The 15,699-nt window shown below is 38.1% G+C and overlaps 1 protein-coding gene across 8 annotated transcripts in view; it reads right to left on the bottom strand.

Moving 5' to 3' along the window:
- evl (Enah/Vasp-like) overlaps positions 1–15,699 on the bottom strand; it is a 176,129-nt gene that overhangs the window by 9,196 nt on the left and 151,234 nt on the right. For 6 of the 8 annotated variants that reach the window (XM_008116937.3, XM_008116936.3, XM_008116941.3 and 3 more), the window contains 4 exons: positions 11,221–12,120; positions 5,612–5,829; positions 3,373–3,488; positions 1,276–1,336 (listed from right to left, as the gene is read on the bottom strand). In XM_008116937.3, coding sequence (XP_008115144.2) covers positions 1,276–1,336; positions 3,373–3,488; positions 5,612–5,829; positions 11,221–12,120 — 1,295 coding nt within the window. The remainder of the gene's footprint in view (positions 1–1,275; positions 1,337–3,372; positions 3,489–5,611; positions 5,830–11,220; positions 12,121–15,699) is intronic. The other 2 variants (XM_008116943.3, XM_008116944.3) reach the window with 1 other exon arrangement.

Here is a 15,699-nt window from a genome sequence, read left to right as displayed (position 1 = left end):
CTCCTGCATTGGGTTTCCAAGGTATCAAGCAGGGTTTTATGTGATCACCTGCTACCTGATCCATTTAACTGAAAATGCTGCAGCCTGAACCTTTGACACTCAGAGCCTGTGCTATACTATTGTGGCCGTATTCTGAGATAACTCGTGGGAATACAATTTTCTTTAAAAGCACAGCCAGGACTGATGTACCAGAAATAACACAGCATATCCTAGCACTTACATGGAAATACATGCTGTAGCTAGTAAACTTTCACTCTTTCTTGCAGCCCCGTTGTCACGACCCCGAAAGTGTATTTGATAGCACATTAACTGTAACTCGGGTAAGAGGTTCTGAATGGTAATTTGCTGAAGTGCTACATCAGAAACGCATTTTACATCTAAATCTGGGAAATACAGCAGGCTGACCACAGAGTACCACCAGCTATTTGTCTTTTTTGGAACTAAGCGAAGAGTTAAAATGTTTTCTATTTTATGCACACATTTTGAAGTTTGACTTTTCCTTCTTTTAAATTTTTTACTTTTCATTGAAAACCATTGCAGAAACAGTTCAGATAAAAATAAATACAACAATAACATTTATTATGGTCCACAGACCCATCAGAATATTAACAGTCATTTTTAATTCTCCCATCTCAGGAGAGGTTCATTGTACAAGATACATCTACATGATTTCAAGTGATATGAAAATAGAAACTATTTGCTTATCTTAAAATGTGTGTGTGGCAGCCAAATGGGTGGCTGTGCTCATGAAACCTTTGCTTTCTGATGGTTCAGTGGGCGCAAGTTTTGTTTCACGCACATTATTTAAAATACTATGCATAAAATTACTTACATGCTATATGTATGGTGTATATATGAAGCATACATTAATACTAGTTTAAGACTTGGGTGTCATAATTCCAAGATATCATTATGTCTATATATGCAAATACGAATATTCCAAAATCTGAAAAAATAAAAAATCTAAAACACTTCTAGTCCCAAGCATTTTGAATAAGGGATACTCAACTTGTACTAAGTTTATATCTAATTCAATAACATTAAGACTTTTCTGCCTATGGGTCAGAAAATAGACAAACTTTGTTTATTGTTTCTTTAGAATTCTGCATTTTGTCAGGCAAAATCACTTTATCCTGTTATCTTCAAATCAAGAATAAACCTATAATTCTCTGTCATCTTGATGCATGTTGTAATGGACTTAGCGATGTATCAGCAGGTCTAGGAGACATTTACTGTAAACTGAGAGTGTGCCATGGGAGTGTGCGTTTCACTTACATTTTGGCTTTCCTCTTCTTTTTTGTCAGCTGGCTTGTCTGACTGTGATGCTGCTTTCCTCCTTAGGAATAATGAGAGACAGACTATAAACTAGTCCCTTGGAAAGTAAAGAAGTTGCCATGTTTTCTAAACATCAATACAATACACTCTTTCCGAGCCAGATCAGTTCAAGATTAGCTGATACAAGTGAAGCAAGCCTATATAAACCCTGCCTCAAGTCATGTGAATCTCTTAAAGGAGTTGCAGGTTCCTCTGATGATGATCATCGTCACCACTGCCACTTCACTTTTTCTCCCAAAGCCTGGGATTCTCACAAAAGGCCATCTTATAATGGGACGTGAGCAAAACTTAAATTTATTTATTATGGAAGCTTTCTGTTCGTTGTGTTATTTATATCTGAAAAGCTTTGAATACCATAGAATCACTGTGGAGAGCCTAGAAAATGCCTAGTGAAGTATGCTCTTCAGGCTTCCAAGCGCAATTCTAAGGTCAACAAGTGTCAGTAAAAGTAGATCATAGAATTACACTGGAGGTCTAATGACAACACTTCTCAAGGCATTTTCCAAGTCCTCTAGTATGATTTTATGGTATGCCCAAGATATTTTAGGTAAGAAAAATGAGGTTCCAGATTATTATGTGAAGGATCTTGGAGCAGATCTGTCGTGTCATATATTATATTATATGCTTGCTTAGTTGGTTTAGTTTCTTGCGCCTTAAGACTCGAAAACAGGAAGAGTGGGTGTCAGCTGTACTCAAAAGAGATGGACCTCCAGAAGATTTTGTATGTCATTTAGGGCCATTTTGCAACATACCAAATTTTCAGGGATCCATTTGTTATGGGCATGGCTGGTGTATGCTGTTTCCACTCACACTGGATAGAAAAATACTCTATTTTGGGCTACTATGAGTGAGTAGTTGGAGAGAAACATGATTAGTAGCACTATGCTAGCCATCATACCATAATGTAAACCCCTGACATTTAGTACGTAAGGCTTGATCACTGCACATTAAATACTCAGGAGTTAGTTCACTGAAATAACAGGTGTGTCTGTTCTGAACACATCAAGAATATGGGCTCTGGTGCCCAATATCAGGTGGATTATAGGATTTGGGACTAACGTGGGGCCGACTTCAAGCCCCCACAAACAGGATGTCCTGTATAGGATACCTGGGAGCAGGGTTGCCAGGCATCCTGGATTTTAAGGGACAGTCCCAAATTTAAATAAACTGTCCTATGTCCCATTATATTCTGCCACAGTAAACCAATGGTCCCGTATGTCCACTACACCTTGGAAACGGGCAGTGTAGCAGAAATGGAACGGAGAGGAGCTTGGGGACGGAGAGAGAGTGAGGCCATCCCTTCCCAGAGTGTTACTGTTATTGTGTCCCTTATTTTCACCTTTGACACCTGGCAACTCTGTCTGGGAGCACTATTACAAAGTCATTCACAACCTAAGACTTCAGAGAACGAATTGGTTTATATATTTTCCCTCCCACAATCAGAACAATTTTGTGCAAAAGGCAGAGAGTGTGATCTGGCAAAGAACCCAGACTGGACAGCAACTTGAACAAATAAAATTTGGTAATGTGGGTCTTGAAACAACAATGACACTAGCATCCAGATCAGGGGTGGACAAAGTGAGGCCTTTGACCATCCAATCTTTCTAAACTATCATTTTTCTGGCCATATAAAAGGATGAGCTGAGAGCCTCTAAGAGTGAAAACTCACTTTTTAAATAGATATTTTTCTTGCAGCATTTAACATAAAATGCCTGCTTTTGAGAAATGGATTTCCAATATTTCATCTCTTTTGGGCTTTTCTGCTATCTATGCAGCCCTGCAAGAGTCTTAAGGAAAGAAAATTGACCCAGGGAGTGGCTGCAGTTGCCCATTTCTTATCTAGAATCTGAACAGATCCTTGCTTTGAAAAATCTCATAGGGAAGAAATCAGCAAATGTTTTTCCATGGACAAAATCAGGCCCTCCTCTCTTGACACCTTGAAATTTTTGAGAAAGACAGGTAGAGGCTATATGCCTCATAGATAATGCAACACAAACTATTCCTTGATTACTGTAGGCAGAGGTGAGGACCACAAACCTTTTTGCCAATAGTTTATTCATTTCTTCCATTAGACCTCCTCCTCCGCTACTTGTTCGATTGGCATCGCTCTTGGAAGCGCCACAGGGACTAGAACCTCCTGATCCATCTTCTGGCTTTTAAGACAGAAATCAACATTTTAGATCCCCTGGAGCTAAAGGCAATTGTTTCTGTTACGAAAACAATGGCTAAACACAACACAAGGCTATTTGGGGATTTTTGATTTGTTTTGCATTACTTTACTATTTGACATTTCCAATGCAACAGTGCTGCCTTGCTAATGCTTGATCATTATTTTTAAGGTAAACTTGTTAGCTGAATACTATGTGTGGATGTGCTGAGCATGTGCATTTTCTGGAATATTTTAAATCAGAAAATTTCCTCAGCAGCATAAATAGAGTGTGGTTTGATTTTCCAAGCCAGTCGCCTTTATGTTAAACAAAGTGTTTAACTGGCCCAATAACCCAGAATTATTAGAACTGAAATATTTTATTATCGGAGGGGAAATAAAGCACACTTAATTTAGTATAAATATTATATTCAAATAATTCAAAAATATTATATTCAAATAAGAAAATAATTTTAATTAAAAGAAAATGTACAATCCTTGCAAAATTTGTTTAAATTTAAGGAGGAAAAGCATTGAAAATGATTGACACTGATTTTAGCAAACCTAATAAATTATGGTGTTGTTCTATGTTTTCCGGGCTGTATGACCATGTTCCAGAAGTATTCTCTTCTGACGTTTCGCCCATATCTATGACAGGCATCCTCAGAGGTTGTGAGGTATACCAGGAGAGAATACTTCTGGAACATGGCCATACAGTCCGGAAAACAACAACAACCCTGTGATCCTGGCCATGAAAGCCTTCGACAACACACTAATAAATTATGCAAGATATACTATAGTTGTTCATTTTCTGCTTCCAAAAACACTCTTCTGCTGAGGTCAGTGGGTCAGCTACACGTTCACTTCTGCAGAATTATTCACTTGTTAGTTCTATTTTCAGCATAAGCAATTTGGCATTCATCTACTTTTTGAGTAATTAATTGTATGTTTTTTTTTTTAAAAAAATGGAAACTTTTCCAAGGAAAAGCTAAGCAATGGAATGTTGGGTGGGAATGAAATACAGACAGTCCTTGAGTTAAAAACATTCAACTTACAAACAAATCACAGTTACAAGCAGGGCTGAAACAATAATGAAGTTCAACAGAGACAAATGCAAGATAATCCACTTTGGCAGAAAAAATGAAATGCAAAGATACAGAATGGCGGATGTCTGGCTTGACAGCAATACGTGTGAAAAAGACCTTGGAGTCCTTGTGGACAACAAGTTAAACATGACTCAACAATGTCATGCGGCGGCTAAAAAAACCAATGGGATTTTGGCCTGCATAAATAGGAGTATAGCATCTAGATCCAGGGAAGTCATGTTACCCCTCTATTCTGCCTTGGTCAGACCACACCTGGAATACTGTGTCCAATTCTGGGCACCGTAGTTGAAGGGAGATGTTGACAAGCTGGAATGTGTCCAGACGAGTGAGGGTCTGGAGAACAAGCCCTATGAGGAGCGGCTTAGAGAGCTGGGTATGTTTAGCCTGCAGAAGAGAAGGCTGAGAGGAGACATGATGGCCATGTATAAATATGTGAAGGGAAGCCATAAGGAGGAGGGAGCAAGCTTGTTTTCTGCTGCCCTGAAGACTAGGATGTGGAACAAAGGCTTCAAGCTACAGGAAAGGAGATTCCACCTGAACATTAGGAAGAACTTACTCACTGTGAGAGCAGTTAAGCAGTGGAACTCTCTGCCCCGGACTGTAGTGGAGGCACTTTCTTTGGGGGCTTTTAAGCAGATGGCCATCTATCGGATGTGAGGGCGATCTGGCTGCGACATCTGTCACCCCATTGATCGCCAGGGTTGATTCGGCCATCTATCAGGGATGTGGTTTTCCTGTTTCTAGGCAGGGGGTTGGACTGGATGGCTCACAAGGTCTTTTCCAACTCTATGATTCTAACAGGAAGTGACAGATACCCCTAGGAAGGGAAATTCACTCCTGGAAGAGTTATTACCATGGGGAAAAGGTGTCACCAATGAAGCTTTCTCACCAATCCTTGTTTCCATAACAAGCCAAAATCTTCAAAATCCAATTGTCACAGGGAGAGAAAGTGAGGCGAAATCTTCTGAACAGGGACACAGAAAACAAAACAAATGTCTCTCTGTGTCACAACAAGCATCCTTACCCGTTGTACTCTCCTTAGTTTGGCACCAGCCAGAGCTGCCGCTAATCCGGACATTGACCCGTCATCAATGTTTGTTCCTCCACCACCTATTGGCAGTGGTGGGGGCGGTGGTGGTGCGGTTCCTGTAGGTGGAGGAGGTGGGGGAGGAGGAGGAGGAGGTCCACCAGACAAAGTAGGTAGTCCAGCAGCAGAGGGATGACCTGGTGGAAGGACAGGACCTAAAACATAAAGAATAATCTTTTAGAAATTGCAGGTTGCTTGAATATACCTTTCTCCTGACCAGTTCCTTGTGTAGTGACCAGTAGGCAAGGCATATATTAAGTGAGAAACCATTTCTAGGACTATTAGAATCAGAGCTTGGACAGGTAACTTTTTTATATTGTGCATATGTGTGTCACTGTCATCTTATGGTGATCTCATGAATTTCATTGGGTTTCTTAGGTACTCACAGGTGGTCTAGCTAGTTCCTTCCCTTGAAATATAATCTACGGCACATTGGCAGTCTCTATCCAACTACTCACCCAATTGATCCTGCTTAGCTTCCAAGATCAGAGAAGATCTGGTGCCTTTTTATTGTACAACTCTCCAAATTCCTCATCCAGGATAGACAAGGGTCATGCTGGCAAGAGAATTCTGTGCATGTATCATGACATTTGAATATGGCTTTTACAGTTAGAAAATACATTTATTTTCTAACTATAACAATAGGAAGAAACTACAAATCTAGGGGGGAAAAAACACATGGGCAAAATACGATGGAAACACTGTAATTCCCGGCAGATCCTTTAATTAACCCTTTAGTCTTTTGATAATTTATTATAAGTTGTTCCCAAGGACAAAATGTTGAAAATGCCTTAAAAGTCATTTTTAGATCTACTTCTGGAAATATAAAACCGGGATGACAATGTCATCTACATAAAGTAAGACAGGAATTGAGCAGTTTGATCTTTGACAGTGACAGTCAGGATTCGATAAAAATGATATCACAGAGTTACTACAAATATTGAATGATAAGAAGGCCAGGATCTAATTTTATAGCATTCCTGATTGGCATCAGGGTTGTAAAATATCCCGGTGGGTTGCATTTTATTGTTAGTAAATTACTGTTGTGCATCTTGGAAATTTATTTGAGTAATCTACAGTCCTGGGGAAAAGCCTTCAAATTTGCTCAGAGTCATTGCCAGAAAGTGCTGATAATGACTGATTTAAAGCCAACACAGGCAACAGTGAGACACACAAGAATTAGTAGTTTTTCCACAATCGAATGGTATAAAATAAAAAATGCATCAATGATAGAATGGCTTGCTTTGAAACCTATTTCTTCTTACAACAAAATATTCCCCAATTAAAGCAGTTCCAGAGTTCCCATCATAGATGCTTTGCATAAAGATTATTCATTTTATTAAGCAAAATGATTGAGTAATACCATTGCAAAAATATTCTTATTTGACATACATATACAAACACATACATACCCACACATACAAACTTGCCATCAGTACAAGTGAAAACAAGGAGCAATGTTTTTCAAAATAAATCCCCAAAGTTGACAGGAAACAACTGCTCCCTCCATAAGGTGTGGGAAGTGTCTAATGTCAATTCTAGATCACAAATCCCTAAAAGTAGACAGGCAAACCAGTACATATACTGAGAGACAGCAATTCTCTTAGACGTATTTGAAAGGTTACACACATAGTGGGACATGAGGGCAATCTTTCTATTACTTTCTATGACTGGGGTGGTGATTATTAGTTTCTGTTAGAAAGGTGGTGCTGATGTACGTAAATTGGCCCCAAAATTAGCCATCTTTAGCAAAGCTTCCCAACACATTTCAATAGGGGTACCAGTATTTCCCACATTTCCCAAATATCACCAGTAATTGATTTTACTATCTTTGAAACTGTCATAGTATCAATTATGTATTAACTCTTTGGACAAGCCAATAGGACCAAGGATTCCACTCTACTGGTGAGAAAAAATGCATTTTTCAGTCTCATTAAACACCTGGAACACCATACCTGGAGCACTTATCTTAGTCTTCCATCTTGATCCACATTCCAGTCAGTTTTACTGCATTTATCTGAACTAAGAGGTGTAGTATATCATTCTCAATGTGCAGACATAATATGGAAAATTGTCCCATATTCTGTAAAATTGCCTGTTCAAGTAAAAGGGCTAGAATTTTATCGCAGATTATCAATCCATTAAATCAGATATGTTATTTAGACTGCTGTCATGGAACAGTACATCAATCCAAAAGCCTTCCTACAGTAAATTAGATTCCACACATTTTATGGGCAATAACACCTGTTCTCTTGTTTAAAGATTTGTACATTTCTAGATGGGCAGAACTGGATGGTATTTGGTTGGAAGTGGTATATTACAGGAAATGATGTTGGCTAGTATTCTACATTACCTACTTAGCTAATTAATTACCTTTCCTGGGTCAACACCTCTAAGCCTGATGGGAATATCATTCACCTGCGCTCCAATCAACCCCAGAATTGACCTCCTTCCCATGCGGATGATAACGTGGTAAAGCAGGCTGGGGTGGTGGTGATTTGATTGTGGGGAAAATGTCACAATCATAATTAAGTAGTTAGCTCTGAATGTTTTTTATGGTTTTAAACTGAATTTTAAAACACCAATGATACTTAATTCTGTTTTACTGTTTATATATTTGTACATTTTAAATTTTAATTGAAATGCTTTTAATGTAAGTTGCTTTAAGTCTCCTTGAGGAGAGAAAAGGAGATTAATAATAATAATAGTGAATATGGAACATAAATGAGCAGATCTATGCTGTTGTCTTGACTAGTATGTCACTTCTAAGGATAATGAGGGCATAGTAATTTATTGTCTCATAGCATTACTACTTTCTCCTTCACAAAAGTTTTGTTCATTCATTTTTTTCTTTGTATATTTTGGGATATAAAATTCTAAATTGCTCCTGCCCGGTTCCTAGCACTTTATTCCACTCTGGTTCTATTATCCATGTCTGCACAAGTCTGCTCCTCCCATGCAACCTGAATAGTCCCACTTTTGTTCTGCTGTGTGTTCATTTTAAAATGTTTTAAATAATTGTTTTGTAATGCATTTTAATCCTGTAATTTGCATTATGTGTTAATTGTATGTTAAACTGTTGTTTTTAGGGCGTTGTCCCTATGTAAGCTGCCCAAGTCCCTTCGGAGAGATGGAGGCGGGTTATAAGAAATTTATTATTATTAGATATGAGAAAAGATACAAAATTATTATTATTATTATTATTATTATTATTATTATTATTATTATTATTATTATTATTCAAACATTATTTGGAGACAATTCTAGGCCTCTTATTAAGATAGCCTTTTATCTTACATACATACTTGCCATCAGTACAAGTGAAAACAAGGAGTAATCTTTTTCAAAATAAATTCCCAAAGTTGACAGGTAAGAACTGCTCCCTCCATAAGAAGGTGTGGGAAGTGTCTAATAATGTCAATTCTAGATTGCAAATCCCTAAATGTAGGCAGGCAAATCAGTACATATAGTGAGAGACAGCAATTATCATAGAATTATTGAAAAGGTTACACACATAGTGGGGCTTGAGGACAGCTTTTCTATGACTTTTGATCTATTACGTACATTTTGAAGAAATACTTTTTTTCCCAATATCTGATCTCATTTCCAATATTTGATCCCGTCTTCCTTCAATTTTTGAAGCTGAATACTTCTGAATTGGAATACTACCCACGTTCTTAAAATGTAAACTGTAGTAGTTGTTGTTATTGTTATTTTGTTAATTCTTGTCAACCCTGTTCCATTTTGTAACTGAAATTAATTCAATAGGTCTAATGCAAGAGTAGTCACCTTAATCACAATTAGAGCAGACATATTGACAAGGAACTACTTATAGTCGGGATTAACAACATTTAGGCAATATCTTTCTAATTATGAGTTCCACATATCTATTAACATTTTTCAAGATTCTTAGTTAAACCTAAACAGTTATGGAACAGGTGTATTGAAAAAAAAGGAAATGCAGGAGCCTTTTTGTTTCCTTCCTTTTTCTCAATAGTCTGACCAATGTTCAGACTGTTGTAGTCTATAATTGCTTACAAATTACCATCAGTAGTTCTGTTACTCAGTCAATGATTCTCCATACTGCCTGTGCACATTTCCCCAAGTAAATTCCTTCTCAAATGACTAGATTAATTTCTTCCTGTCTACAGTTTTGGGTTTTTTTGTCAGTTAAACCACTTTGATCTCTAATCTGACAAAAGTGCTTGAATTTGTAAAGTATACTCTTCACTTTTTCATCTAGGCCTGCAATAAAAGTTTGTATGGACCTATGTTCAACTGACTATAAAACCCTTCAAGTAAAAATCTTTCAATTTGCTTGCATGCATGTGGTCTCTCCATGCCTTCATCCAGTCCCTACCCCCCTTGAGTTTTATTTCTTAGCCTGCTATCTGTGCAGTCGCTTTGTAGTTGCTTCTCCTGCAATGCATTTTCTTCACTTATTTAAGAGAATATTTAAGAGAATTTAAGAGAATGTCACATTGAAGTTCAAAGATAGTTTGGTCACAACTCCACTGATTTCAATGAATTTGTTCTAGTTGGAATTAGTGTCATTTTTAGTTCTCAGAGTCTTGCTCATAGTATGAAGTCAAACAAGGACAAGCATCAGCATTTATACAGAATCTAAAGTACTGTACTTGAATATATTACTGTCAGAAGGTCATTATTACTTAGCTACATATTGCAGATAGTGACTTGCCAATGATAATCCTGTGAATTCACTGCACAAATCAGGTTGTATTAAAGTCATTCCATAAATCTTGGCCTCTCTGATGTCACACACTATAGCCCTGTTCAATATGTTCAAAAGTATGTTTAGTGAGAAAGTGTATGTGGAATTAATTTGGTTTGCCACGCTGAACATTGGACTTTTAATGGTTGTACAGAAGACAGAATTCAGTAATCAGGTAACAATAACATGAACTGAAATTCATTCTTCTAAACAATTATAAAAGATATTGGAACCTTTTCCAGTTTTTACACTAGGAACTCAAGAAGTGGAAAGCTTTTACCCAACCAACAGAGGTGTCAGTGGACAAGGCGGCAAACCTCACCTCACTCTCTACAGCTGATGAGAGTGACATTTGGAAGTTGGCTCAGCCTGCAGATAATATATGATACAAAAAAAGCAGCAATGGAAGTCCACATGTCATCACCTTCTATGGGAAAACACAGGTGTATATTTCACATGTTCTGGTCCACACCTTCTAAACTAACCTGCTGTCTCTTGGATGACATGGAGATCGGGAAAATCTTGTTTTCATCCCAGACAATAAGTTATCTTGGACCAGTGCATTTCTTTCCCTTCATGGAATATGCTTTTGAACATTTAAATAGGGTTTACCTTGTATGGTTCTGCACTACACTAATTTTGTGGTTCTCTTTGTGGTTGTAGCTTATCTCATACATCTCTCTTAACATCTTAAATGTTTTCCTAAAATCAAAACTGACCTTATAACTACCTGATTATGGACTATGAATTTTACTTAATGGATATGAGCCATTGTGTTTGAAAAAAGTATAATTGTTTTGAGCCAAGTACTTACTCAAATGGGAAATGGTTGATGAAGTCATGTAAGGAGGGGTCCTCTTGGAAAAATTCACCTCAGATACAGCAGCATAATGAGGAGGTAATGCAACAAAATGTGGCATGGATGGGTAGAATTGGTGTGGAGAATAAGGCAACTGTTGTGAGGGCTGAGAAAAACCCTGTATAAAGGTCCCAGCTGGGCTGCTTACAATGGGTAGATGCGAAACGGGCACAGCTTCTAAATATGAGAAAAAGGACCCATCTGTCCTCTTTACCTGGGTCATAGAGGAGTTTAGAGGAACTTGTGTGGTTAAATGTTCTTCACAGTGGCCATTCAGACCTAGATGAGGTACATGTGCAGAAACATCTTGGACCACTGAATCTGTAGGCCCTCTGACTCTGCCATTTGAGGCAGAAATTACAGGAAGGACTACTGGAATATGGGGCTGTAAGATCAGCCCCTTTGGTATGGGATGTGCAAGGGTCACTGGAGGAGAGGAAGAAGAGTGAGGAGAATATGAGAGAGAGGAACGTCTGAGAGGTTGATGGGAGTTGAATGGATAGTGGGAAGCCGGAGCAGGAGGAGGGGATGGAGGGATCTGTTTGGTGCTCTGTGTAACTGTCCTGTGGCTTGGCCAGGCTGGAGGAAAAGATGGACCAGGAGGTGGTAGGAACTCAGAGGCAGAAGGACGGTGACAATGCAGAGCGGATTCTCTGCCCCCAGGAACAGCAGATCTGAAAGAAGCTCTGCTAGTAGGCTCAGGGAGAGGAGGAGATGCTGATGAGATAACTTTGGCATAAGGAGGAGGTGGAGGAACAGCGCCAGTAGAAGGAGAAGCATTGTAGTGACTGTAGTCTGGAGGAGGAGACTGGCAGTGGAAAGGGGAAGAAGACACTTTTATCTGAAGGGTGGAAACTAAAAACAAAAAAGGACAGAAAAGGAAAGAGGGAAGGAAGAATAAAATGGATTGATACTGAGGAATGATTACAAAACAGAAGAAGCAAATGAAGAAATGAAATAAAACATAAAATTGAAATGAAGCGAATACTTAAAAGAAAAGATTAGTGGACACATAGCTTTTAAGAATGTCCAGACAAAGCCAGGACTAGATTTAGTGCAAAACTGCTCATTCTTTTAGTGCAAAAGTCAGCACATGACAAAGCACTGTCCTAGTCTGGTGATTACTACACTTTTTAACCATGGACCAAACAGTTTTTGTTCTATGTTCACCTTTCAAGACCTTAAGCAAACAAGTTGTAGAACATCAAGCCTGACGTTGAGTGTTTGAGAGCTCAAGGACGTGGACAAGATTTTGGGAGATTACTTGTTCTCTAGACCCTTGCTCATCCTAGCTTATAAAATCAGCCGGGGGACGGGACTGGTGGAATGGTTCAAGGTGCTGGGTAATTTCTCTTTGACCCAAGGCATAATGTGAATTAGATTCAAGGAGGCAGTTGCAATACCACTATTGAAGAAACCAGCACTGGATCCCACTAACCTGAACAATTATAGGCCAGTATCAAATCTTCCCTTCTTGAGCAAGGTTCTATAGAAGATGGTGGCATCACAACTCCAAAGTTTCTTGGAAGACACCGATTATCTGGATCCATCTCAATCTGGTTTCAGGCCTGGCTACAGAACTGAAATGGCATTGGTCACCTTGGTGGATGATCTACGAAGACAGGAGGGGTGTGTCCCTGCTGGTTCTCCTGGACCTCTTAGTGGCTTTCAATATCGTCAATCACAATATCCTTCTGGGCCATCTCTCTGGGATGAGGCTTGGGAGCACTATTTTATAGTGGCTCTGGTCCTTCCTGGAGGGGCGGACCCAGATGGTGGAGCTGGGGAACTCCTGTTTGACTCCCTGGCCTGTGGCCTGTGGGGTCCCTCAGAGTTCAATTCTGTTCCCCATCCTGTTTAACATTTACATGAAACTGCTTGGAGAAATCATCCGGAGCTTTGGAGTTCCATGCCAAATTCTGTGTCAGTTCTGTGAAATAATGTTTTTATTGAGTTTCATGTTCAAATTTATTGTTTTTTCTAATTTGGAATTTTTCTAATTTGGAATTTTTATTATAATAAGTATGTTATTGTCATTTTATACTTTTGATATTAAGTGAAGTAGTTGTGGCATTGAATGTTTGCCATTAATATGTATGTTAACCACCCTGAGTTCCTCTTGGGAGACAGGGCGGTCTAGAAATAAATTATTATTATTATTATTATTATTATTATTATTATTATTATTATTATTATTATTATTATGAGACTGAATCATTAATGATATGTGGGTAGTCCAATTATGGCAATCCCCAATACAGGGTTGATTTTGATTTTCCTTATATGTGTGATTTTGCAAACAGCTGTATTTTTTTTTGAACACCAATGAGTTTCCTATTTATTGAATCCTCTATAGCCCATTACCTTGGGGTCACAGTTCCTCAAACAACTGGGGTCTCACATTCATGCACTTGTGAAGTTCTTTCTTGTTTTTGTAATACTCAAACATCAGGTAATTCACTGGGTTCAAGGGTGTTGCATAAAGTCCTAGCACCATCCCTATGGTCTTATCAATGGGATTGTGTGACCTAAAAATAAGCTCCAAAATACACAGTAGAAAAGCTATTGACTGACATATCACCAGACTGGGTATATATATCCATGCATTTTAGAGAAGCAACTCTATGCAAGCAGTGGTTTACTCAGAGCGAAATTAGTTCTTGTGTTAGATTGGTGGTACAATTGCCACTTCTGTACAGTTGCATCTCATTCTTTTCAGTACTAGATATTACAATAATAGGTAGACCTCAAAGAAAGGAGTATGATATGTTTTATCTCCATGCCAAAAGAGTGAATGGCCTGGAAATTGTGGAAAAATTAGGGGAGGGGAAACCCACAGTTTCATCCTATTCCCAAATCCATCTTTTCAAACACTGTGGAAAAATTATAATAAAAAATTGGAGAAATTAATTTTGGAATGTTTTATTTCAGAACAATGAAGAAAACATTTTAAGACAAGATGTTCATGAATTTACCTGCCCCCAAATTATTTCTAAAAATTGTAAAGCAGGAAGACATTTATGTAACACAATGTACAGTGTCTTGATCATTGCAATTCCGGGTATTGCTATCTTTTTCTCGTTTTTTTTTTTAATGGGAATGAATGATTTTTGTCTGCTTGACAGGATAAATGCCTATTAGGAGACAAAATAACTTCCTCTGTTTTACCAAGGTTGGTAGCTTATTCTGTTTTTATCTTCCTCTTAATAAAGTGGAAAAACGAAATAATTTCTTTATAGCTGAGGAGCTTTAGCTCAGTTTGTAACTACCATATATACTTGTGTGTAAGTCAAGGGCAGGTTTTGGGATCCAAAGTATGGATTTTGATATGGCCCAAGGATAGGTTGATGATTATTCTGCAACAAGGGGAAAACGCCAGCACCTCCTCAGGTGCTGCCCTTGGCCACTGTCATTTTTGCTCCCAGGCATTCCTAACGGCCAGAAATGGCTCTGTAGCAAAGAGAGACCATGCTTCTTTTAGGTTCTTCTTGGATTATCTTAACAACTTTAAATGTGGATCTCAAAAGTTATGAGATCCTAAGCCTAGCTTGTGCATATGCATCTGCAAGTTGCTTATCAACTTATGGAAAACCCATGAATTTTAAAGGGTTTTCTTAGGCAAGGAATACTCAGAAGTGGTTGTACCAGATCCTTTCTCTGAATTATATTCAACAATATTTGTTATTCATTGGTGGTCTTCCATCTAAATACTAACCAGAGCTTCCAAAATCAGAAGGATGCCTTTAGAGTATAGCCTTACAAGCCTGTCTTAAAATCTCATCAGTAGGGGACAATAATTTTAAGTCAAAATGGGTACAATAATATTGTATTATGACTATAACATATTTTATGTTCCTAAAATAAAGAAATTGTCTTTAATTGGTAAAGAATGCTAACATCTCATTTTTTTCCATTTTTTCCTGAAGATTTCTGTTTTACCCCTAAGAAAATAAACTGAAAACATTCATGATTTCAGAATTTCTGGAAATTTTACATTTCTATCCATGCGGAAGTGGCACTTTTGTGGAGAATCACAACTTCACACTATAGCAATACTTGTGTTACTGGAACTCACTGTTCTACTACTAATAATGCAAGAATAATACGGCTGTATACATATTCTCCTGTTGTTCAGGAACTGATCAGCAATTAATCCAACCTCCCAGAATCGTATTTGTAAATTCTTCTAAACAGCACAACTGCTTACACAACATTTTACAATAGCCCCTCCACATTTACTGGGATTAGGGGTGCAGAACCCCCAAGAAAGTGAAAAACAGCAAATTTAAAAAGCTATTTTTTTAAAAACTAGGAAAATATCTCTCTAGGAATACCTAGGTCCTCCAGTGCAAGTTCTATGGAAGTTGATTATTGAATTGCACTGGAACAGTGTTTCTCAAACTCTACTCCTCCAAATGTTTTGCTCCCACAATT

Source organism: Anolis carolinensis, chromosome 1, assembly GCF_035594765.1.
Source record: "Anolis carolinensis isolate JA03-04 chromosome 1, rAnoCar3.1.pri, whole genome shotgun sequence".
In the NCBI taxonomy this organism is placed as follows: Eukaryota; Metazoa; Chordata; class Lepidosauria; order Squamata; family Dactyloidae; genus Anolis; species Anolis carolinensis.
Note: the sequence above shows the minus strand (reverse complement) of the source record. Positions and strands in the feature narration are given on the sequence as shown.